At 51.4% G+C, this 24,953-nt stretch overlaps 1 protein-coding gene across 2 annotated transcripts; it reads left to right on the forward strand.

Moving 5' to 3' along the window:
- The first annotated feature begins 1,377 nt into the window (after window positions 1–1,377).
- On the forward strand, window positions 1,378–24,906 carry Xrcc1 (X-ray repair cross complementing 1). Of its 2 annotated transcripts, none has more exons than XM_057761463.1 (17): window positions 1,378–1,532; window positions 2,104–2,196; window positions 11,679–11,795; window positions 16,640–16,798; window positions 17,378–17,452; window positions 17,548–17,659; window positions 18,021–18,130; window positions 18,209–18,308; window positions 18,471–18,729; window positions 19,001–19,117; window positions 21,688–21,781; window positions 21,914–22,043; window positions 22,323–22,377; window positions 22,466–22,590; window positions 23,931–24,021; window positions 24,547–24,622; window positions 24,727–24,906. In XM_057761463.1, exons 1-17 carry the CDS (start codon window positions 1,482–1,484, stop codon window positions 24,838–24,840), a joined length of 1,878 nt encoding a protein of 625 aa, XP_057617446.1. In that variant the 5' UTR covers window positions 1,378–1,481; the 3' UTR covers window positions 24,841–24,906. The 2 variants fall into 2 exon arrangements, with proteins under 2 accessions (XP_057617446.1, XP_057617447.1); XM_057761464.1 differs by having other exon boundaries at window positions 22,326–22,377.
- The last annotated feature ends 47 nt before the right edge of the window (window positions 24,907–24,953 follow it).

Genomic DNA, 24,953 nt, shown 5'->3' on the forward strand with positions numbered 1-24,953 from the left:
GTCCCACCTTCACCCTGGGGTGAGAAATAGCTGAGGTCAGAACCCATGGCAGTCCTCCACAGCCTCCAGGTTGGAGTCATGGAGCCAGCATCCCATAAGAAAACTGAACATCTTCGACCCAACCCCTTCCTGCACCAGCACCTAAGGTCTTTAGATTGCCAGTGTCTTCTTCCACCTGGACCCAGAAGCTCACTTACATCTTACACGTTTTTCTCCTCCTCCCTCTTTTTTTTTTTTTTTAACCTAAGGTTGGAGTTGGGTCACTTGATTCCCTGAGGGTGCAGGGCAACTTCGGAGACTGGCACCCCCTCTTCTCTTTTCCCAAGGAGGCACCCAGCGTGGGTTGGGTCCTAACCTAGGAGCGCCCAGCATGTCTAGGCCCGTCTTGCGGAGGCCGGACGCCCTGTCAACTTTTCCTTTCCCTTCGGTGAGCCTGTCCTCACACTCACTCTTCTGTATTAGAGCTGTGTCCAGCTCCAACCCTTCCCAGGGATGTGCCCCTGGGTCTTGAGGGGACCGAACAGCGGCCAGAGATGGGTGAGGATGGAGACCAATGCTCACAGAGCATTTGGAAAGCGAGGCATTTGTGCAAGCATGCTAGCCTGTGCGCCGGAGCGCGTGTAGATGGTGCATAATTTGTATTTAAGATTGTTCTCCCGCTTTTGGTGTAAGATCAAGAGCTAACATAGGTCTGAGTGCTCTCTGCAACCTATTCTCTCTCTCTCTCTCTCTCTCTCTCTCTCTCTCTCTCTCTCTCTCTCTCTCTGTCTCTCTCTGTGTGTGTGTGTGTATTTGCGCGCGCGTGTGTGCTGGGAACATGTTTTGTGTTTTATTTAAGATCTTTCTTCCTCTCTCTTGGTCTCAGGCCAAGGGCTAAGAAAGGTCTGAGATCTCCGTCTTATCATTTGTCTGTCTGTCTCGGTGCGCTCGCCCATGTGTGTGCGCGCGCGTCTGTCTGTCTTTCTGTCTGTGTTTTGAGCGAGAAGGGGAACAGAGCGTGTCCGCATCAACAGGTGGAAGGGATCATATTGCAAGCAGGATGCAGCCTCCGGGAAACTCTCAGCAAGCCCCGGCGTTTCTAAGGCTTCAGTTTGGTTGGTAACCGCACGGTCCAATGAGCAGAGCAAGTTTCACGTAAGACCCAATCACTGAGGCCGCTCCTGTTGCTAGGCTCCCAGAAAGCCGGGTCCCTACGTCATCGAGAAGCGAGGCCTGAGAGTGGTGGGATCAGAGAGAGGCGGGGTCGGAGGAAAAGCTTGTTGCTAAGGGGACCCGGCGCCTCGCTCTGGCGAAGTCCATCCGAGCGTGCGCAGTGTTGACGCGCGCCGCGGCGCGCCGCGGTTTGAAAGGCCCGAGTCTCGCGCGCTTGCGCACTGAGTCCCGTGCAGGGCGCGCTCGCCCCTCAACCTTCTCCTGGGGCCCCCCTGCTGGAAGGAACCCTTTTTCGTTCTGTGGTCGGTAGCACGTCCACGGCTGTGGACATGCCGGAGATCAGCCTCCGCCACGTCGTGTCCTGCAGCAGCCAGGACTCGGTGAGGGGCTGAAGTGGGAGCGTCGGGAAGACAGGGGGTTTTCTGAGGGAGGCTGAGGACTTGGCAAGTGCGGAGGGGAACTTGGTGGCGTTCCGAGGGGGCTGCGGGCTGGAGGCTGGACGTGCATCCGGGGGAGATGGGCAGGCAGGGGCAAGTTTGGGGCCACTGTGGAAGTCCCGGAGAAGTAAGGAAAAACGGGGTTCTGGGCCACTTCTAGCGGGAGAAACTGAGGAAAACTCGGGCAAGGTGTGTCAGTAGTGGGGGAAACTGGCAGGAAGTTAAGTGTGGAGAGTCGGCTAGCTTTTCGACAATATTTTACTTTTATTATTTGTTTTTCTTTCTCTTTTTCTTTTTTTGTTTTTGTTTTTCGAGATAGGGTTTCTCTGTGTAGCCGTGGCTGCCCTGGAACTCGCTCTATAGACCAGGCTGGCTTCGAACACACAGATCCTCCTGCCTCTGCCTCCCGAGTGTTGGGGCTAAAGGTGTGCGCCCCCACCGCCCGGCAAATTATTTTAATTTTTTCAAATAAGCCTTATTTAACGAATCTCCACGTTTCTACTCTTGTCTGCAGACCCATTGTGCAGAAAACCTTCTCAAGGCCGACACTTACCGGAAGTGGCGCGCAGCCAAGGCAGGCGAGAAGACCATCTCTGTGGTCCTACAGGTGATGCCGCCCTTTCCCACCTCCTCCTCCCAGGGCTGTGCGTCCCCAGGTCTCATTCCCAAGCCAGCTGGCTGTAGGTTGAGTCGTTTTCTCTTCTATGGTAGAGAAAGTGCTTGCTCAACTAAGTTGCCTGGAAAGTGGAGAAGCTGAAATCCCACCGGTGCCCCAAGCCCAGAGATGACCAGGAGTCAGTGGGTGCTTCTGAGTAGCTTGATTCTACCCCTGGGCCTGTTTCCTCAGCTGGGACAGTGTCGGTCTTTACTATGTTTCTTGTGTCAGCAGGACCATGAAGGGTGTCTACGGAAATCAGTTTCATTACATTGAGGGCAAAGTTGAAGGAGCTGATGGCTCAGGCCTGGGATCCCAGTTGCTTGGGAAGTCGAGACAGGAGGATTACTAGTTTCAAGGTCAACCTGGACAACTTTGAATCTGTCTCAAAAATAAAAAGTAGTTAGTATCACAGGGACTACTAGCAAAAGGATTAGGAATGCAGCTCAGCTTGCCTGGAACACGTGAGACCCTTGACTCTATCCCTAGTACCATGAAATTAGTAAGTGAATGAAGCAAGCCAGCTGACTGACTTTTTGGTTTGACTGTTCAGGTTTTGTTTTGGTTTTGATACAGGCTCTCTCTAAAGAGTCCAGGCTGTCCTAGAACTCACTCAATAGACCAAGCTGGCCTCAGATTCAGAGATCTGTCTGCCTCTGCCTCCTGAGTGCTGGGATTAAGGTGTGAGCCACAACCTCCTGGCTTTCTTTCACTTTGCTCTGTAGACCAGACTGGACTCCAACTCACAGAGATCCACCTCTCTCTGCCTCTTGAGTGCTGGGATAAAAGGCATGCATCACCACTGACCGACTAAATTTATTCTTTCTGACTGCTTTTTTATTTTAAATTTGTATTTCCGTTTCTTTTGTGTGCACGTGTATGAGCACACAAGTCCCATGGCATCGTGCATGTGGAGATCAGACGACAATTGTGGGAGTTGTTTTTCTCCTCCTACTGTGCGTGTTCTGGTTCTCTGAGTCTAACTCTGGCCACCAGTTTCTCCCCTAGCCTGAAACTCGTGATGTCCCGATCCCCCAAGCAGATCTCCACACCTGGTCTTTGAGTGTGTTTTATAATGTTCTGGTTGAAACCAAACCACAGCTCTGCAGGTTTCCTTGGGGAGGGTGTGGAGCATGTGTGACTTTTTAAAGATGGGCTCACTGTGTGGCATAGGCTGGCCCCAAACTTCCAACACTCCCCTCCCCACTGCTTCTCAAGTACCGGGATCAAGACATAGTAATGTTTGTTTGGCCTAAGAGTCTGTTTCTAAAACTGGGCGTGATGGCTCATATCTTTAATCTTAATACCCAGGAGACAGAGGCAGACCAGTCTCTTGAGTTCGAGGCCAGCCTGGTCTACAGAGTGAGTTCAGAAACCCTGTCTCAAATGACCAAAAAAAAAAAAAAAAAAAAAGTTTTTGAAAGGAACAGAAAATTTGGGGAGCTAGAGCTGTCGCGGTGGCTGAGAGCACAAGCTGCTCTCCTGAGGACCAGGTTCAGTTCTTGGCACCCACTGGTGATTCACGACAGCCTGTAAATCCAGCTCCAGAGGACCTGATGCTGCTGGCCTTACACATATTAAAAATGGCAAAAATTTTTTTTTTTTTTCATTTTATTTTTCAAGACAGGGTTTCTCTGTGTAACAGCCCTGACTGTCCTGGAACTCATTCTGTAGACCACACTGGCCTCTAACTCACAGAGATCCGTCTGCCTCTGCCTTCCGAATGCTGTGATTAAAGGTGTGCACCCCCGCCGCCTAGCTGATAAAAATAATCTTAAAAAAGTTGTTTGGAGAAGAGAATTAGATGCTCTTAAGCACCTGCCCTTTGCCACTTGTGTGGTGGCCATGTGTCTTATCTGAGTGTCATGGATGACAGCTAAGGCAGCCCACTCTTGAGTGTCGTGCTTGTGACAGTTTTGTCGGTCTGTGTTGTTTCTGTGTGCACTGCTGAGCTACAGCCCCCAGCCGTCACCACAGCCGTTGTGCCCAGCTCACACACATTCCTCCCTTCTGAGTCGAGGGACGCTAGGTGAAAGGACTTTGGTGGGCACAGGCTTACCAGACTGTCACTAACACTGAGTGTATTTGTGGCCTCTTTGCTTAGCAGTTCTGACTTACAAAGCCTTTTGAGGATTATAGAGAAGTTTAAACAAACAAACATAGATCCGTGACATTTCCTGGCCAGTGTTAGATTTAAGCATCTCTTAAATCCCTCACCAGAGACTGGTAATGAGAACTAATGTCATGCACCATTATAACTTGCCAGTCAGCAGCCTAACCACCTCACATGGCTTGATTCATTCCATCCTCGTAAAGCCCCATGACCTACAGACTGTCATTATCCCCATTTTACAGATAAAGAAACTGAGGCCTGGTGAAAATTATGCAACCGAGAGCCTGTCCTTTAAACTGTGTGAGAACCAGGTTGCTTACTATTTAGTTTGGGGATCTGGATTCAAATTCTAGCTCTCCCTCTTACTCACTCCACCTCAGGCAAATGTTTTTCATCTCTCCAAATGTACCTATTGAGAATAAAGACACTCAAGGCTGGGGTGGCTGTAAAACCTGATGACATAATGTCTGCAGAAGTCTTCTGTCAACATGTGGGAGTTGATATAAAGGGAGGGACTGGTAGTTTCATTATGGGATAGTGATTCCTCGGGCTGCTTACGATCAGGTGACACCCCCCTCACTCCCCTCTCCAGGAAATGATGTTCAGTTCTGTAAGAGCGCTTGGTGGGAACTGAAAGACTGGAGGCAGAAGAGACAGGAAGGAGAGCTAGGGAGTCAGGTAAAGCGCAGGACTGTTTGGAAAAGACTGAGGCAGAATCCAGAGTGGAAGCAGCTTGGGAAGTGCATGTGTTTTCTTTGGGGCGTGACTTTGGGAGTTCTAAGAGGCTCCCTTGATGGCTCAGTGGACCCCAGTTTGTGGGAAGAGAACTGACTGACAGGTTGTCCTCTGACCTCCACATCACACGGCTCGCGTGCTTTAAAGAAATGAGTGTCCATCTGGAGAGATGCACCTTCAGAGGACCTGGGTGTGACTCCCAGCACCCATGTGTGTCACAACCTTTGTACAGTTCCGGGGGATCAGATGTCGTTTCTGGCCTCTGTGGCACGTGGTGCACAGACATACATGCAGGCAAAATACCCATATAAATCATAATTAAATGTAAAAGAAAATTTGGGCGGCAATTAAAAGTCCTACTGGGACCCGAGACAGAGGTGTAGACATTGATGCTTGGAGTGGCTCATCACTTTTCAGCTTTCAGCTGAGATCGAGTGTAGCATCATTAGTTCACTCATTCACTTATTCCACAAGTGTGTGTTAGGAGCTTTCCATAGTCAGCACTGCGGTGCTGGGTCTGTACAGCAGTGGGCAGTATGTGACAAACATGTTCACACCCGGAGCCTTGGTGGTCGCTGGACTGGAGAGCCTGCCCAGTGTACTGCAAGGCCTGGTGTGAAGGGCTGGAGGAGAGCTCGCCTATTACACTCCAGGCCCTGAGTTTGGACCCTGTTACCTCATAAATTGGACATAGTGCTGCACACCTGTCAGCCCAATACTTGGGAGGGTCGGAAATTCAAGGTCAGGCCAGGCGTTGGTGGCACAGGCCTTTAATCCCAGCACTCAGGAGGCAGAGTGGATCTCTGTGAGTTCAAGGCCAACCTGATCTACATGAGCTAGTTCCAGGACAGGCTCCAAAGCTACAGAGAAATGCTGTCTTTGGAAGAAAGAAAGAAAGAAAAAAAAAAAACTGAAGAAGAAGAAGAAGAAGAAGGCATTGGATCCCCTGGAAGCAGAGTTAGGAATGGTTATAAACTATGTGGGTGCTGGGAACCAAACCCCAATCCTCCGCAAGAGCAGTAAATGCTGTTAACCACTGAGCCATCTCCAGCCCCAATGGTAACTTTTTTTTTTTTCCTGAGACTGGGTTTCTCTGTATCCCTGGTTGTCCTAGAACTCGCTCTGTAGACCAGGCTGGCCTTGAACTCACAGAGATCCGCCTGCGTCTGCCTCTCGAGTGCTGGGATTAAAGGTTTGCTTCACCACTGCCTGGCTAACCACTGGTGGCTCAACAAAACAAAAAATAATATTTATTTTCACATTTTTGAGATAGGGTCACTCTACAGAGTGTTCTGATACTTGTTATGTAGACCAGGCTAGCCTCCAACTCGTAGAATTCACCTCTGCCTCCAGAGTGCTGGGATTAAATGTGTGAACTTTTCTTTTTAAAACTACATTTATTTAATATGTGTGTGTATGCGCACACGAGTGTGTACACACCTCTGCACGTGTGTACATCTGTAGAGGTCAGAGGACACCTTGCAGGAGCCATTTCTTTCCTTGCGCTGTGGGTTGTCAGACCAGCATCTTTGCTCACTGAGCCATTTCTGCAGCCTGGAGTCTGGGGACTTTGAGCAGAGGAGGCCGTGCATCCACAGGGAGGGGATAGACAGGTCAGCAGGCTGCATCCATCTGGCACATGAGAGATAGGCCAAGGAGGCCAGTGAGCAAAATAGGACCAGAGCTAGTAGGAAAGGGCTGTTTGAGATGGGAGCCACCAGGGCCTCTGCAGAAGAAAGGATCCAACTTAGGTATTCACAGGCTCCTTGTTTCCTGTTGAGAATAAACGAGAGGGGATAAACAAGTGGTTAGATTCCATCACGTCAGAGACCCCTGGGAAAATCGGATTGCACTTAGCACTTGCCAGTTCGTGGGTAACTCTGAGTTCTTCCAGTGCTGGCTCTAGTTCCTTTGCAGGGACAAGGGAGAAGACAGTAGAGCCTTGTGTGCTCTCCTACTTCCCTGGGTGTTCTCTGAGCACTGTTACACAACATTGGTATTGCCACACAGAATTCAGCCCTCGCCTTGTGTCAGCTCCACACACCTCTTTTGTCAGCCGTGGCTACTCTGTGCCCAGCTGGTCACCTGCTTCCAGCCAGGGAGTTCAGTCTCTTTGCCGACCCCGCCTGTCCTGGAGGGGGTGCTGGGACAGGTCCAGTTGGAATACTGGAGTATCACCTGAGTGTCAATGGCACGCTGGAACACATCATGCTTGGTTTTGTAATTGTTGTTTGAGACAGGGTCTCGTTGTATAGCCTCCAACTCTGAGCCTTCACATTACAAGTGCTGGGAGTTCAGTCGTGAGCTACTACACTTGCTGTGTTTTTTCCATATTTAAAACTTTTTAATTCTTTTATTTCTTAAGATTTACTTATTGATGTACGTGGGTCCTTTTCTGCATGTACAAACTGCATGTGTGCAGAAGAGGGCATTGGATCCTATTATCTGGTTGTGAGCCACCAACTCGGGCCCTCTGGAAGAGCAGCCTTTGCTCTTAGCCACTGAGCCGTCTTTCCAGAGCCCCTTGTTGTTTTGTTTGGAGACAGGGTCTTGCTCTCTACTTCTGAGCCATTCCTTCAGCTCTTCACTTTTTGAGAAAGGCATTCACTGTGTGCAGCTCAGGTTGGCCTTGACTTGTGATCCTCTTGCCTCCAGACTGCTGAGATTATGGGTGTGTACCACTATCCTGATATTTGAGACAGGGTCTCACTCTCTACCTTAGGCTGGCCTGAAGCTTGTGGCCGTCCTACCCCATCCTGCTGTGCTGCCTCCTGCATGCTAGGCCAGCACGTTCCCCACCGGGCCTTTCCCCAGTCCCCGTCTTTCTTTTTAACTACGCACACAGGGCAGCTTTTGCACCAGCTGTCTCAGCTTTGCCCACCCTCTGTGCCCATCTCATTGGCATCATGCATCATGTCTACCTAGGAAAATTAGAAAAGTACAATGCAAGTATAGGCTACGAGGTTGGGCCGTTTGTGCAGCCTACTTGGACGTGTACTGAGTTTGATCCCTAGCACTGCATTAACCCAGAAGAGAGGGAGTCAGGATTAAAACTTCAAGGACATTGCTGGCTATGTAGGAGGCTTGAGGCCTCCATGGAATACATGAGACCCAGTGTTTAAAAAACAAAAGTATATAAGCCCCAAGTGGTAGAGCTCTGTGTGGTGTGTGCAAGACCCCCGAACATCCCCAGCATGGGGGCAGGGGCAGCGACAATTAGTGGGGGCGACGGTGCCACTTTGTTTGGTCTGAAGTTCTGACGTCTGACTCTTGCTCAGAAAGAAGGCATGGGCAGTGGCAAGATGTGAAGAGTTTCCGGTTCTGGGCTGGCGGGTGCGAAGGCCCTGAGCCAGAGTATTTCAGGATCTGGGGTGGCCGGTGCGAAAGCCCTGAGCCGGACGCCTCAGCCTTCTTGGATGTGAGACGGGTGATGTAGCTGGAGAAGAATGGCTGAGCATACAGGAAGTCAGCTGGGCTCAGTGTCCAGAAGGTTCTGTGCTGGCCTACATTCTCTGCGTGCAGTGCTGTGGGCCCAGGAACAGTGCTGTGGGTGACAGCTGGCCGTCTTTCTCTTGGGCTTTGCCTGCACAGCTGTGGCACAACCACTTCCTGCCCGAGGCTGCTCGCCTGTGCAGAGGAGGCGATTGCAGCACCTGCCCTGGCGGCCCTGGTGGAAGAGTAGGTTTTGCATTGTTTCCACTGTTAATGACGTGAGCACTCACTTTTGCTTTGTTGTCTTATGTGGTGCTGAGTATTGGGCCCAGGGCCCTGTGCAGGCTAGACAAACACTTCGCCATTGACCCACATCCCAGCCCCGCTCTCTGAAACATGGCCTTGCTAAGTTACCCCGTCTGCTCTTGAACGCACTCTGTGGCCCAGGCAGGCCTCGAACTCTGGATTCACCTCCCAAGTAGCTGCGCTTGAAGGCCCAGCTGGCCTTGGTTTTGTTTTGGGGCATCTTAGCTTTCTATGGGAGGGATATCACCACTACTCCCCCTTTTCAACTGAGGACACTTCTCAGAAACAGTGCCTGGATTAGAATGGCAGAGGAGGTCAGGGTCAGGTGGCAGTAGATAGGCAGTCAAAAAAGATTGGCTTTATCTTTAAGTATGTGTCTGAGGGGTAGGTGCATTTAGTGCAGGTGCCTGCAGAGGCATCAGGTCCCTGGGGACCTAGGGTTATGTGAGGTTACGAACTTCCTGTGGGTTTGAGGAGCTCTGGCAATTAAGCCATCTCTGCAGCCCTGACCTTGAACTTCTGATCCTCTTCAGGAAGTTCTCACCTGGGGGAAGGAGAGCAGGATGAACTCTTTGAGTTTGAAGTTTTCACTGAGCCAGAGTTCCAGCTGGGAGCACGCACTCCCGTGATCACATGTCTAAGAGGCCCCGAGCTGAGTGAGCAGGGCATTGTAAAGGTAAAGCCATCCGTTAACATGGGCTGTGATGGCTGCTAGCAAGCGTGACAGGACGTGTACTTTAATAAGATTATGGCACAGCAGTGTCACCACGCAGAGTGAAGGCGCCGGAGTTCTGGTTCCCGTAGAGCTCTGTGCATACCTGACGGTCAGGCTGACCTCAGTATTCGCCTGAGGTCGGGTAGGAGTGAGCAAATGTGGTTTTCTCATTTCAGCGACTCAACACGCAGAGTACTGAAATTACAGACATGCTCCACCATGTCTGTTTATGCGTTACTGGGGCTTGAACTCAGGGTTCCTGCATCCTAGGGAAGCACTCCACCAACTGGACTACGTCCGAAGCCCAAGACTAGGCACCTTTGAGGGCCATCATAAGTCTTCATCCTAGGACCTATAAAAGAGCCCAGACGGGACAGCAGGAGACTTCCGTTGCCCATCCTGCCTGCCTACACCCATACACCTTTCTTTCTGTGCCTGCAGCCCTCGGGCCGGAGCCACAGGTCCTTTGGTGAGAGTCTTCATAAACAGCTTTCTGTCAGTGAATAATGAGTATCCAGTAATGCTCCTGCTCCTAGATAACAGATTCAGTAGAAAGCCTGGGGCTTTTCTAGGCCAGCACCTGACAAAACCACTCTAGTCAAAGGAAACAGGCCAAGCAGAGAGGCTCCTACCTGCAATTCCAGCACCTAGGAGGCAGAGCCAGGGGGATCCCCACAAGTCCAAGGTGTGCTTGGGCTACAAAATGAGACCCTGTCTGTCGTGTCCCCACCCCCAACACACACACTGAAAGAAAACTAAAAATTAGCATGTGAAAATGGAGCTGCTGTAGCCCGTGCTTGTTATCTCAGCTTTGGGTTTGTGTAGCTTGGACTACAGTGACCATGTTTCAGAAAATGGAAACAGGTCAGCAAGTTGGTTTTGTTTTGTTTTTGTTTGTTTTGTTTTGTTTTGCTTTTTAAGACAGGGTTTTTCTGGGTAACAACCCTGACTGTCCTGGAACTTGCTCTGTAGTCCAGGTTGGCCTTGAACTCAAAGAGTCCCTCCCGCATTTCCCTCCCGAGTGCTGGGATTAAAGGCGTGCGCCACTGCCTGGCACTTGTTCTTTTAGAGGGCCAGGGTTTGATTACCAGCACCCAGATGGCAGCTCCCAACTATCTAACTCCAGTTCCAGAGGATCTGACACCCATTCCAGGCGTCTGCAGGGACTAGGAAAGCACATGGTACAGAGATTACATCCAGGCAAATTGCTCATACACATATGATAAAATAAACTTTTAAAAAAGGAAAACGACAGTCTCATTTTGACCTGGATGGCAGCCTTCAGGCTATCTCAGAAAAATGGCTCCAGTCCTGACTGACTTTTCTGCACTTTAAAGAGTCATATGCTGGGCAAAGGTGGTGCACACCTTTTACCCCAGGAGGCAGAGGATCTCTGAGTTCAAGGCCAACCTGGTCTACAGAGGGAGTTCCTGGATAGCAGGACTACAGAGAGAAACCCTGTCTCAAAAAAACAAAACAACAAGAAGAACCTCCAAAAACAAACAAAAAAACTGATTCTCCTGCTGGACCTAAGTGCCACACCAAATCCTCCAGAGCTTTTCCAGTGAAGGTAAGGTCACAGGAGTCACCAATATTAAAATAATGCCTGGCTGACAGCCGCTGGTGTCTACTGTGTGCTGTGACCTCCAAAGAGTTAGTTCTATGGCAGATCCTTGACTTGGTGAGCCCTCAGTTTATAGAGGAAGCAAGGGCACATAGCTAGGATTCCAGGGTAGGGCTTGGTGATGAGCAGAACCCAAGGAGCCCCAGCATGCATCAGTTTGTCCAGGAACCTCTTTGTGTCCTTTGTATGACAACCCAGCTATACCTTTGGCTATTGCCACCGAGGAGAGTTACATGACAGGCAGTGGTCGAGGTGGGGGTATGGAGATGTGTTGGTGAAGCAAGTGTACGGTGTGGGTGGGGTGTGAGCATTCATTCAGTGAATTCTGCTCCCTGTCCTGTCCCAGCCTGTCTGTCAGAGACATAATGACGCTACTCAGTTCTGGTTCCTGCTGACACGTAGGTGACATTCCAGGGCACATGATAGCCCAGGTGGATATCATCTCTTTCTGTCCCCTGTTCCAAAGCAGGCCAGGGTGGAACTCAGGGTGGCCTTTCTCTGCCCTACAGTTGGAGAAGGAGGAGCAGATACACAGCATAGACATTGGGAACGACGGCTCAGCCTTTGTAGAGGTGCTGGTGGGCAGCTCGGCTGGAGGGGCCACAGCTGGTGAACAGGACTATGAGGTAAGCAGAGCTGGGAAACACTGATGTCCCCATATCTCCATCACTGTCCCCCGTGCTTACTCGAGGGTGGGGGAGCCACCCAGCCAACCTGGAGGGTTCCAGGTGCTGAGGAGGTAGTAAGCACAGGATGGGGCTGATTGTCAGGGAAGGGCCGGGCTGCCAGGTTGAAAAGGAGCAAGAGGCTCTCTGGTTGTAAAATCTAGTTGCAGCCTGAGCATAGCTGCTTTTGTCAGGTTGCCAAGTCTCTCACAGGTGGCCTGGGAACTGGGGTTCCACAATGTCTATCACCACTGGTAGCCTGTCTACTTGAGACAGAATATGGTTCTTTGTGATTGATTCTTTAACTTTTTACTTATTTGAGATGGGTCTCTCCTTTTGCCCCGGCAGTTCCCCTGTCTCGGCCTCCCTCAGCTGGGACTGTAAGGTCCAGTCCACCAAGCCTCACAGGTCCTGTTTTGACTGGTGGAATTCAGTATAGCTCAGAGTATTAGCTTACTGGTTTACTAGTGAAATGAAAGTAAAAATTAAACTTGCCCTGATAGAATTGACAAGTCCTAAGTCTAAGCCAGTTTCTACAAGATGTTTTCTTTCCGTGAAAATTAGTGTGTCGGGGGAATTGGGGGGGCGGTGGGGTTCTGGGACTTGAGAGTTCAGATTATACCAGCCTTGGTCTTTACTGCACAGACTACATAGACAGTTGTGTGATGTGTTTATCTAATTATTCTTTAACAGTAGAAACTTGGGAGTCAGATATCCAGGTAAGAACCTAAATGATCAGAGACATAGCGCAGAAGCAACCAGTGACCACCTCTCTCTCTCTTGTTTCTTCATCCAAAAGTAGCCAAGACCCTCTCTTAGCCCTACCCTACTAGTTCCTGTCTCTATCTGTCCTCAATCCTCCAAAATTACTATGGTTAACTATGGTCAGCTGGTAGGTCCACCCTCTAATTCAAAGCGGATTTTTATTAGCAGCCTTGGAGGCGTCAGAATGTGATCAAAATATCCCACAAGAGTTGTGCCTGCTACAAATAGAGACTCCCCTCCATTTTTTAAAGATAGGGTCTCATGTAGCCCAGACTGGTTTTGTACTCACTATGTAGTGAGCTTGGTGTTGAACCCCTGATCCTCCTGCCCCATCTGACTGAGTGCTGGAATTGCAGGCATGTGCCTCATGCCCACTGGTGTGTATGGGAATGCAAGGTCCTCCACATGTTAGACACACACTCTACCACTGAGTCATGCCCTACTTGCCGAGAATAAGGTTGTGTTTTCTGCTCTGCAAGATCCATTTTCCAGAATGATGGTGCCTGCACCAAAACCATTTTTTATTCTCAAAATGATATGGTAAGTGAACAGATTTTGGTATTAGTACAAAACAGTTCTTTGCAAAGCTGTGGAGCCGGGTCAGTGGTTAAGAGAGACTGCTGCTCTCCCTGCAGAAGACCTGAGTTAGTTCTCGGCACCAGTGTCAGGCAGCCCACAGCCATCTGTAGCCCAGCTCCAGGGGCTGCCACACTTGTAGTAAAGCCACATGCACATATTACAAGTAAAATAAATCCTTAAAATTTACTGCTTCTCTTTGCAAAACATAGATCAGAATTTACTTCATAATAGCAAAAATAGAATATGGTGTATTTTTTTTTTAGTTAAACTGTCCCATTTTGTGTGTGAGTGTTTCTTCAGTGTTGCCCCTCTAGAAGGTGGTGTGGCCAGCTCAGGCCTTTGTCTTCCCAGGGTCTGGAGAAAGCTACAGTAATGCAAAATTTTGAATTGAACTTGTACTCAAATCTTAGGTTGGTAAATGCTAGTCACAACGGAATCAAAGCTCAGAGGCTTACAATACTTGATTTCCATGTAGGAACTAGAGACAGCTGGAAGAGCAGAGAAAGGAGAAAACAGGGGGATGAGGATAGTCAGTCAAGGTTGCTTCCTCCTCCAGGTCAAGTCCAGAGCACACAGCAGCATCACCATTTCCTGCAAAGTCAGCATGCTTTTTCCTCCTCCATCCAGATTGTGCAAAGAGAGACAGGCTTGGTGGTAATACCAACTACTCTGGGGGATGAGAGAGGATGTTTGCAACTTCAAGGCCAGCTTGGGCTACTATGTAGAGTATTTGAGGACAGCCTGAGCAACGTGGCCAAAAGTTTCAAAATTAAAAACAAAAGAAAAATGGGGATGGCACTGAGAATATAGATCTGTGGTAGAGTGCTTGCTTAGACGTCGTCAGTGGGAGCCAAGAGTGTCCCGACGGCACTTTTCCGTTTCTGTGTGCTTGTGCCTACAATTCCTTTGTGGTCTGTCTCATTATATACCTGGTGCCTGGTTTCTCCTGTTCAATAGAAAGTGGAAGGAAGTCATAGATTACAGGACTGGAAATAACCCTTGGACTAGGGATGCAGTCCCAGTGGTAGCTCTCCTGCCTAGAATCCCCCAGGGAGCTGCTGGGGGCATGGCTCAGTGGTAGAGAGCACTTGTCTAGCATGTGTGAAGGCTTAACCTTCATCCCCAGTAGAAGAAATTGTACAGAAGAAATTCATCAGAGTTGGAGGTGGCCCAGACCAGAGAGTAGAGGTTACCTTTGGAAGCCTAAAGGCAGTGTGACAACCGGAGTGGTCCCCCTTTCCAGTGAATAGAAGAGAGGTTTGGGGGTCCTCGCCACTGAGTGTTGGTAGCAGCTCTTACTGCCAGTTGCATTTCCCTTCCTCACCCCCTCCCTTTGTGAGAAATCCAGCCCTGCAGTTTAGTTCAGAATCTGGCCCTTTGCAACAGTGGAGTGGAGGCCAGTGAGTACTCTGTGTGATTATCTGTCTTCCTTGTTTCCTTTCCCTAATCAGAGCTGTGCACCAAGAAGCATATTGTTATAGTCTCCTTTACCTCAGTAAATTATTTTAATTTTAAATTTTACAGTATGTCAGAAAAGAAATGAAATTCAAAACAAAACAAACAACCAACCAAAGAACCAGCTGAACATTGCTTACAGCATCAGGAAGCAAATGGGTTTTCTCCTCAAGAAGAACGGCTAGCTTTAGGCGGACCCAGCTTCTATCTGACAGTTGGTGATGTGGAGGGGCCTTGATTGACAGCTTTCATTTTGGGTTTGGCCCAGTGGTCAGAAGTGACGTCACTCCATCGAGCATCAGTAGCTTTGGCAGCAGCTAGTACAGGAGGTGGCATGGAAGAAATACTGTGGCTCTCATCCCCTGGATTGGCCTCCCCTCTCCTTTATGCCTCTTCCCTCTTCCCCTCCCTGCATCCTCTGCCCCTCCCTGTGATTTTTTTGAGAAAAGGTCTTATGTAGCCCAGGTTTGCCCCAAACTTACTATGTTATTAAGCCTGGCCTTGCACACTCACCTGCTGCCAACACCCCAAGTGCGGGTTAGGGGGTATGTCACCACTCCTGGCTCCCCAACCCGCTCCTTCGCTGACTTTGAACCCAGCTATGTTTAAGGGTGACCTTGCCCTCTGAACCTCCTGCCTCCACCTCAGATTACAAGTGTTTAGGACCACATCCAGTTTTATGCTGTACAAGTGATTTAACTCCAGCTGCCTGTCTGAGGCAAACACCAGCTGAGCCACACCCTCCCCCTTCCCTCTCACTGTGTCGCTCAGACCTTCTTGAGCTTGTGAACTTCTTACCTCAGCCTCTTGTACTAGAATTACAGGGCTGCACCCCCCATCACACACACACACACACACACACACACACACACACACACACACACGACCACCTGGCTCTCACCTCTCTTTAAGAAGGGAAGAAAAGTCTTTCCCAGAACCCCTGTGTGATTGGTCAGAGCTGTATCATGGTCCAGCCATTGGCAGAAGGGTGGGCTTGCTTGGGCCAATCTGGATTTAGTCCATTGTGTTGGGCACATAGCTCTCTCTTTGTCCAGACCTAGTTGGCCAATTTTGATTGTCATTTGTTCCTTCATCTGCTGTCCATATCAGCATTTATTTCCTTGAACTCTGTGTTTGTTTGTTTTTTGGGACCGGGTTGCTCTGGATAGCTTTGGCTCTCCTGGAACCCACTCTGTAGACCAGACTGGCCTCAAACTCAGAGAGATTCCCCCTGCCTCTGCCTCCTAAGTACTAGGATTAAAGGTATATACCACCATTGCCCAACTTGGCTTGTTTATTTTTCAAATCAAGGTTTCACGAAGTAGTTCAGACGGGGCTACCCACATTCTTGCCTCTGTGGTGGCCCTGCCATGACCTGGAGCCAGAAACCATGTCCATTATTTTTGTGGACAGAATTTAATATAAGAATGTAGTTACCAACTGTTACTGTAAGATTGGGGTCTGGTGAGAAAAAGGCAGGCAGCTGTCACCCCTGGAGTGAGGAATAGAAGGCAGGTTGGAAGGATGGACACATCTGTCACGGTGTAGAGGGGTCATGGGGCTGAAACACATCCTAAAGAGCAGGTGTGTCACCGAGAGAGGGGTTAGTGTTGGATGCTGCAAACTGTGTTCGTCTGGTATGGCTTAAGGATCTGGAGTAGACCGCCCATCACCTGCAGCTTGCGTCCTCTCTAGCTCCCCCTCTTGGCAGAGCCTAGTAAGGCACAGCTGGTCCTCAGATGCTTTGCCACCCAAGCTGACTGCACAGGGCCACCCCTGCCTGTGGTGTGGGCAGGGAAGCATCACTTAATAATTGACGCTGCTCTCTCCATCTTGGGATTTGGGTCTCTTATTTTGGCATCCTGTAATTCTCCCGGCCTTTGAGCTGACTCGTTTGAATCCTGTGCCTCTCACTGAGACTCTTCTGCTGGGATTCCTTAGGGCATGTGGTCCTCTGTATTGTCATCTAGCTCTGTTCCTCACTCATTATGTTGTCTCCTACCTAGGTCCTTCTGGTGACCTCCTCTTTCATGTCCCCTTCTGAGAGTCGAAGTGGCTCAAATCCCAACCGCGTTCGTTTCTTTGGACCTGACAAGTTAGTCCGGGCCGCAGCAGAGAAGCGCTGGGATCGTGTTAAAATTGTGTGCAGCCAGCCATACAGCAAGGTACCTTAGTGCAGAAGCAGAGAAACGGTCCAGGGAAGGGGGTGCCTGAGGGGCCCGTCTTGAGTCTGGAGAGCTGGGAGGAGTGGACAGCTGCTGCCCCTGTCGGATTGTGATCTCTGTGTTCCCAGCAATGGGTTTGAGGTCCTTCAGTGACAAGCAGCTTAGTTCTCTGGAGGGAGTGTTAGAGGGTGAATGGAGGCCCATTAGTGTTTAATCTCTGTCACCATCACACTGGGGCCCGGAACTCAGGTGCCTCCCTTCTAGTTCTGCATCCAGACAACAGAGGAGCCAAGAGCCCTAGGCAGTTCTGCATCGCAGAAGTGGCTCCAGACAGAGATAGAGCACGTGGAAGTGGACTCGCTGCCCACAACCTGACTTCCATTTACAGTGAAGGTGAAAGAGTCAGTGCAGGTCGAGGACTGAGCCCTGATCTTGTCTACAGTTAGGGTGCAGTGAGGTTTAATGTTATCATCATGGTCGCCTCCCTGGGCACCTGCTACAGCTGAGCTAGCAAGGGCTTCCCTCTGTGAAGGGACATGAGAGCCTAGCTCTGTCCTACCCAGAAACTTCCCATTCCAGGACTCACCCTATGGCCTGAGTTTTGTGAGGTTTCACAGCCCTCCAGACAAAGAGGAGGTGGAGGCTCCATCCCAGGTAAGCAGCACCTGTCATCCCCAGAACCTTCTCCCCGCCTCTCCACCCCTGCCCGTCAACAGCTTTCCCACAGCACTGACCTTGCGGGACCTTAGAAGGTGACAGTGACCAAGCTCGGCCAGTTCCGTGTGAAAGAGGAGGATGACAGTGCCAATTCCCTAAAACCAGGGGCTCTCTTCTTTAGTCGCATCAACAAGACGTCTTCAGGTGCGTGTGGGGTTGAGCTGACAAAGTGCTCACTTAGCATGGAGCCCTGGCTTCAGCACAGGGGAGATGAGGCAGGAGGTCCTCCTCGGGTAGGAAGAAAGTTTGAGTTCAGCATAGACTGAATGATACCTGACTTATCTTAACAAAAGGAAGCCTAAATGCTGAGGGGCGTGGCTAGATCCCTGGGTCTGGGGCAATGCTTGTCCAGGGAGGAAGGCTGGAGCCTGGCCTGCTGGGTCTGAGGAGGAGGGTCTAGACCCTGGGTCCCCCTGGGTGTGGGAGTGACAGGATACCTGGTGAGAGGTGCTAGAGTGTCCTTGCCCCTGCCTTCTTATCCTCGGTTCACTGTCTCCCTCTGTAGTCTCTGCTAGTGACCCAGCGGGACCCAGCTATGCAGCAGCTACACTGCAGGCCTCAAACGCAGGCTCCTCGGCCTCTCCGGTCTCCAAGGCTTTGGGTAGCTCTTCCAAGGTGAGGTCCTCAGACACTGGGGTATGGGGAATGAGAGAAGCTGGAAGCCTCAGCCCATCCCTGCCTCCTCAACCTCAGGAGTCTCCCAAAGGGAAGAGGAAACTGGACTTGAACCTAGAAGACAGGAAGCCTCCCAGCAAACCTTCAGCGGGGCCACCTGCCCTCAAGAGACCCAAACGTAAGCAATCTGGGTTCCTTAATTCTGCAGAGACCCAGGCTTGTGTGTCGAAAGGGAAGGGCTGGGCGTCTTGACCCTGCCATCTAAGAAGGGCAGTGGGGAGCTGGTGCTGGGTGCACAGCCCCAGGGATACCACTGAACTTCTCTTCTTTGACTCCACAGTGCCTGTTCCTAGTCGCTCCCCAGCTGGAGCTCCAGCCTCTGCCCCATCACAGAAGGCGGTCCCAGGGACGCCCCAGGGAGAAGGCTCTGAGCCCAGGGTGGCCCGAGCTGGCCCCCAGGAGCTGGGGAAGATTCTGCAGGGTGTGGTGGTGGTGCTCAGTGGCTTCCAGAACCCCTTCCGCTCAGAGCTGCGGGACAAAGCCCTGGAGCTGGGGGCCAAGTATCGGCCAGACTGGACTCCGGACAGCACACATCTCATGTAGGCCTCTGTCCCTCTGTGCCACCCACCCGTTCCCTGTGCTGCCCTGCGCGCCCTCTCGCTTTCATTCTGTCCCTGTAATACTACCCCCTTTCCCTCCCTGCTTCCTTCCTTCTGTCTGTCTGTCTGTCTGTCTGTCTTTGCCTCCTTAGTTCTCTGGAGGCTGCCTGGCTCTCTCTGCTTTCTGCCTCCTTCCCTTAGCCCCATATCTCTCGCCCTGTCCCATTTGTTGGTCAGATCACGTCTGACATCCCTATATTGCACCCCCCAGCTGTGCCTTTGCCAACACTCCCAAGTACAGCCAGGTCCTGGGCCTCGGAGGCAGTATTGTGCGGAAAGAGTGGGTGCTGGACTGCTACCGGATGCGGCGCCGGCTGCCCTCCCGGAGGTAAGGCCTCACTATGCCCCCCACCAGGCAGCTCATACACCTGCTCTCAGCCCAGAGCTGAGCGATGCAGAGCCTGGGGCCAGCTAGGTAAGCTCAGATGATCTCAACCAGCATGAGCTGGTTTCAGCGAGAAGTGTAGGGCCTGCAGATGGTGGGTCACAGATTCTGTGACAACTGTATTGTATAGAAGGGAAAGGACACTGCGGGTTGCTGCTGTTCAGAACTGGTCTTGAAGCCTCCACTGGGTGCCAGGCAGAGGTGTCACTGAAATGAGGACCTGGATGTTGAGCCCTGCACTAACCGTCTCTCACTCCAGTGTCAGAACTGTTAGGACCCAGCTCGGGGAGCTCAGGAAGGCCACAGGGAGGGAGAATCTTGCAGGATGAGAAGCATGTGTAGTAGGCAGGCATAGGGCATGCTGGGCTGCAGAAAAGCAGGCATAGGCAGCCATATCCACCCCCGAGGATGCAGTGGGAAGTGGAAGACCACTGGGCTGCCAACAGCAGGAGAAAGGGAGACTTTTGATCTGGAGAAGAGCGGTCGGATCCAAGGGCTGAGGTGAGACTTGGGTCACAGGTCGCTTGAGTGAGTTCAGAAGTAGGGCTCAACCTGGCATACTTGTGTCAGCAGGACCAAGGTGGTGGGTCAGCTGACCTGGAGGAGGCAGTGGACTCCACATTGCGTTTGGTATCCACACACCCCTGAGAGCTAGTTATCTAGCTTTAGCATCAATCACCGCTCCAGTGATCACCCTGAACGAATGTGAGGGTGTTCGTGGGCTCTCTTATCCCACATGTGTGTCAGAGTGGGGCCTGGTTTCAGCACACATACACAGTCACACACGCATGCATGCATGCACACACACACACAATACTGAGGATCAAAATTCTGAAGATGGTTGGGGCTGGAGAGATGGCTCAGTGGTTAAGAGCACTGGCTGCTGTTCCAGAGGACCTGGGTTCAATTTCCAGTGCCCACAACTGTCTGTAACTCCAGTCTCAGAGTATCCAATGACTTCTTCTAGTCATTGTGGACACCAGGCACACATAATGATGTTCAGCCATACATGCAGGAAAACACTGATACATGTAAAATAGAAATAAGTAAATCTTTAAAAATATGCATATACACAAGTTGCTTATACAGAACCGCAGTGTTTACATAAAAAGTGCATATCTTTCCACATACTTTAAAGAAGTGTATTACTATTTAATTATGTGTATGACTATATATCTGTGTGGGGGTATGCATGTGTGTGTTCAGGTACCTGAAGAGGCCAATGGTGTCAGATCCCTTAAAGTTGGAGGCAGTTGTGAGCCGCTAGATGTGGGTGCTGGAAATCAAACTTGGGTCCTCTGTGAGCAGTACAAACTTTAACCATTGAACCATTTCTCCAGCCTCACTTGTGTGTGTGTGTGTGTGTGTGTGTGTGTGTGTGTGTGTGTTGCTAGGAACTGAACCTAAAGATTCCCACATGCTAAGCAACTGCTAAGCCACACTCCAGCCCCTCACTGGGGGATTCTAGGCAGGGGCTCTACCACTGGGCCACACCCCAGCCCCTCACTGGAGGAATTCTAGGCAGGGGCTCTACCATGGGCCACGCCCCCAGCCCCTCACTGGGGGATTCTAGGCAGGGGCTCTACCACTGAGCCACACCCCAGCCCCTCACTGGGGGATTCTAGGCAGGGGCTCTACCACTGAGCCACACCCAGCCCCTCACTGGGGGATTCTAGGCAGGGGCTCTACCACTGAGCCACACCCAGCCCCTCTCTGGGGGATTCTAGGTAGGGGCTCTACCACTGAGCTGTATTCCTAGTCTTCCTTTCAGGTTTTTTTTTTTTTTTTTTTTTTGGTTTTTCGAGACAGGGTTTCTCTGTGGTTTTGGAGCCTGTCCCTGAACTAGCTCTTGTAGACCAGGCTGGTCTCGAACTCACAGAGATCCGCCTGCCTCTGCCTCCCAAGTGCTGGGATTAAAGGCGTGCGCCACCACCGCCCGGCTCAGGTTTTATTTTGAGGGAGGTCTTACTAAGTTACCTAGGCTGGACTTGAGTTCACTCTGTAGCCCAGGCAAGCCTTGCACTTGCAATCTTCCTGCTTCAGCCTTCTGAGTAGTAGGATTGCAGACGGCCCACCAGGCCAGCTCCTCTCACATTCTGAATCCTCTCTAGATGGTTTGTAACCAGCACTGTGTAGGTGCCATGTGAGACCTAACCATGCTGTTAGCAGGTAATTAGCAAGTCTGTGAATGGTTAGTGCAGACGTCGCTTTTCTCTGGTATTGGCTAAGTGTACAGGTGCAAGAACCCCAGAGTCAGAGTTCCACCTGAGTTCTCCCTACTGCTCACCCTCCTCCTCTGAGTCTCAAAGGGAAGACAGGCTCCCATTCCTCTTCCTCTCTCAGATGGGACAGACAGATCTTCCCCAAGAGGGAAAGAGTCTGTGGGTGGCTGAGCTGCCTGGCATGCTGTGGACCTCTCTGGTGCTGGGGAGGGGGCGGGGACAGTGGATTCCTACTGCTCCCCGCCCCCAGTTCTTTCTTAGTTCTGTGCCTGAGGCCGATTTCTCCCCTAGGTACCTCATGGCAGGTCCTGGCTCCAGCAGTGAGGACGAGGGGGACTCTCCCAGTGAGGGCGGTGAAGATGAAACTCCCAAGCTTCCCCATAAGGTCTGATGCCCCTACCTGGTCAGGAGGTCTGGGAGCTGACCAGGCTGTGCTACCTGGGCCTCCCGCTTCTGCCCCTCCTGGTTGTCCACAGCCTCACACTGCCCCTGAACTCACCCAGCCCTCCTTCCTCAGCGGCCCCAGGCCAAAGCCAAGACCCAGGCAGCAGGACCTAGCTCACCAAAAAGACCACCAGCTCCAAAAGAGACGAAAGCACCCTCACCAGGACCCCAGGACAATAGTGACACTGAGGGGGAACAGTCAGGTTAGAGTCTGAGTGAGGGGGAGGTCTGTATTCCTATTTGTGGGGAGGAGGAGGGCTGGGGCCTGGACCTCTGGGTCTGAGGGAGGAGGGGTGGGGCTGAACTCCTGGGTCTGGGGGAGAAGGGCTTGGGTCTAGATTTCTGGGTGTGAGGGAAAAGGGTTGTATCCAGATGAACGGGGTGAAGGAGAGGGCAGCTGAGGCTGTGTTCTCGGGTGCCATCCTGAGGCTGTTAGCAGACTTTCCAGAGAACAAGCTTGTTGACTGAGTTACTACTGGCAGAAGGACAGGACAATGGGGCGGAAGATTCCGGGGACACGGAGGATGAGCTGAGGAGGTAGGCTGGGTTGGGTAGGTGCGGCCTAGCCTTGGGTGTAGGTGTCTGCTCCCTGAGTGCTCACCCTTCACAACCCTTGACCTTCCAGGGTGGCCAAGCAGAGGGAGCAGAAGCAGCCCCCAGCTCCAGGGGAGAATGGCGAGGACCCGTATGCTGGCTCCACAGACGAGAATACAGACACTGAGGCTGACCTGCCAATTCCAGAGCTGCCAGGTTGGGGACCCCTAACTTCTGTGTGTCACTGCTGTGTCCTACCCCTCCTGCTCCCTGGCTCCCTGCCTTAGTGCTCCCCTTCCAGTGGCTCCCTCTCACCTGCTGCTGCCGACAGCTTCCTGCTTTCACCAGTGTGACCTTACTGTGTGGTGACCCTCCCAGTGTAAGCGACCTCAAGACTCCCCACCCTGCCACCAAACTCGGCTCTCCTAACTGTCCTGCTGCTCATGACCTCCGAGAGCTGGGCACATTGTTTAACACTCATTGCTGGCAATGTTAAGCCAATGCTGTGTGTCTGTGTGTGTGGTCTTTTCTGTTTTGTTTTTGAGACAGTCTCAGGTAGCCCCGGTTAGTCTCACACTTGTAGCTCTCCTTCTACCTCAGCCTCCCAAGTTCTTAGATCACATATGTGCTACCACACTCTGCTAGAGAGCTTTGAAGATAATAGAGCCAGAAGACAGGGAAAACTGCAGGGTGTGGAAGGGTGTCTGACCCTCCCGGGGTCAAGAATAGGAGAGCTGGGTATGGTGGCATATGCCTGAATCCCAGCACTCAGGAGGCCGAGGCCAACCTGGACTACTAAGACCTTTGAAAAAGGAAGGAGTCGGGGGGGGGGGGGGAACGACACTGGAGAGATGGCTCAAAGGTTAAGAACACTAGCTATTCTTCCAGAGTAATGAGTTCAATTCCCAGCAACCACATGGTGTCTTCCAGGTACCTATAATGAGATCTGGTGCCCTCTTCTGGCATACAGGCATGCAGAACACTATATACATAATAATAAAATCAAGAAAGGAAGGAAGGAAGGAAGGAAGGAAGGAAGGAAGGAAGGAAGGAAGGAAGGAAGGAAGGAAGGAAGGAAGAGGAAAGGGCGGTAGGAGGGCAGGAGAGAAGAAAAGGGGAGGGGAGGTTGAGTCACTGTAAGGGCCAGTTCCTGGGTTGTGGGCGGTGGCAGGAAAGTACTCTGAACCCCCAAACTCCCAGAATGAAAACAGTGAGTCAGTGACCTGGGAAGTCACGTGAAGATGGGAAGGAAATCAGCTCAGAAGCCAGAAAAACAGCTGAAGTGAAGTGTGGCTGCCTCTGGGTGGCTGTGACCTGACTGTGAGGACCGCGGCTGTGTGTCTCAGCTTCTGCTTAGCGCCAGGCAAAGGCACGCAGGAGCCTCTGCTGGCTTGCTTGGAGCTAGACGAGAATTTCCTAGTCTCGGTTCCCACTCTGTGAGCACCTTATCCTCGACTGGGCACCTCCACCTTCCTCTCTGCTCCCAAGTACTCAACAGTCCTAGTCAGTGCCTGGGATTTGGGGCCTCATGTTTCCTTTTCTCATCCCTCCCACAGACTTCTTCCAAGGCAAGCACTTCTTCCTTTATGGGGAGTTCCCTGGGGACGAGAGGAGGAAGCTCATCCGATATGTGACTGCTTTTAATGGGTCAGTTGTGGGTTAGTGGTGGGTCCACGGTCAGGCTGGCAACTTGACTAGAGGGTGTGGGTTGTAGGATGATGACATAGGCTGCAGAAGCCAGGTGCCAGCCCTGTCCACTGTGCCTCATGGCCCTGGAGGGCTGTTCTTCGTCCACACCTTCTGAGAGAGGGTTAGCACCGTGGGCATTGCTGGTGTGACCTGTCGGGCTGCTGTGCGAGGGGCCGGCAGCTTCAGGGGGCAGAGGCATATGCCAGGCTTTAAAAAAAGAAAAAAAGAGCAGGAAGAAAAGAGAAAAAGCAGAGATAAGACAGTGCCCACTGTAGTGGAGAACGTCTAGGTCTGTGTTGAAGGCCACTGTGTCATGGTGTCCTCCTCAAGCAGAGTTGGGGCTATTAAAGATAATTTTAATACAGATCTCAGCATCTCAGCAAGAGAGACAAGGGAAAGACGGTGCTTTAGCGGACAGTGCAACTCTCCTGAGCGTGGGCAGGCTGCTCACAGCCCTCCCCACAACCTCCTCTCTCCCACCAGTGAGCTTGAGGACTACATGAGCGAGCGTGTCCAGTTCGTTATCACAGCCCAGGAGTGGGACCCCGTCTTTGAGGAGGTGAGCCCTGGGTTGGGGCGGGGGCAGAGATGGGGAACCCCAGCCCACTTTCGAGTTGCCTCTGTCCTGTGATACTCTATCCCGTGTGGACCCCTCTCCCCCAGGCCCTGATGGACAACCCTTCCCTGGCGTTCGTCCGGCCCCGGTGGATCTACAGTTGTAATGAAAAGCAGAAGTTACTTCCCCATCAGCTCTATGGGGTGGTGCCCCAGGCCTGAGTGTACACACCTGTATGTGTGTGTACACGTGTGCACACATGAGTTTAATAAAGACTTTTTTTTTGGCATAGTTGTTCCTTTCTCAGGAGGCGCCAGCTCAGGTTCTGTCTGGG

This window comes from Chionomys nivalis, chromosome 2, assembly GCF_950005125.1.
Source record: "Chionomys nivalis chromosome 2, mChiNiv1.1, whole genome shotgun sequence".
NCBI classification, from domain to species: Eukaryota; Metazoa; Chordata; class Mammalia; order Rodentia; family Cricetidae; genus Chionomys; species Chionomys nivalis.

Coding starts and splice junctions, on each gene's coding strand:
- Xrcc1 (XM_057761463.1), top strand. CDS start 1,482: ATGCCGGAGATCAGCCTCCGCCACGTCGTGTCCTGCAGCAGCCAGGAC. Junction 18,131..18,208: donor CTTTGGGTAGCTCTTCCAAG/GTGAGGTCCTCA, acceptor CCTCAACCTCAG/GAGTCTCCCAAAGGGAAGAG. Junction 18,309..18,470: donor TGCCCTCAAGAGACCCAAAC/GTAAGCAATCTG, acceptor TTGACTCCACAG/TGCCTGTTCCTAGTCGCTCC.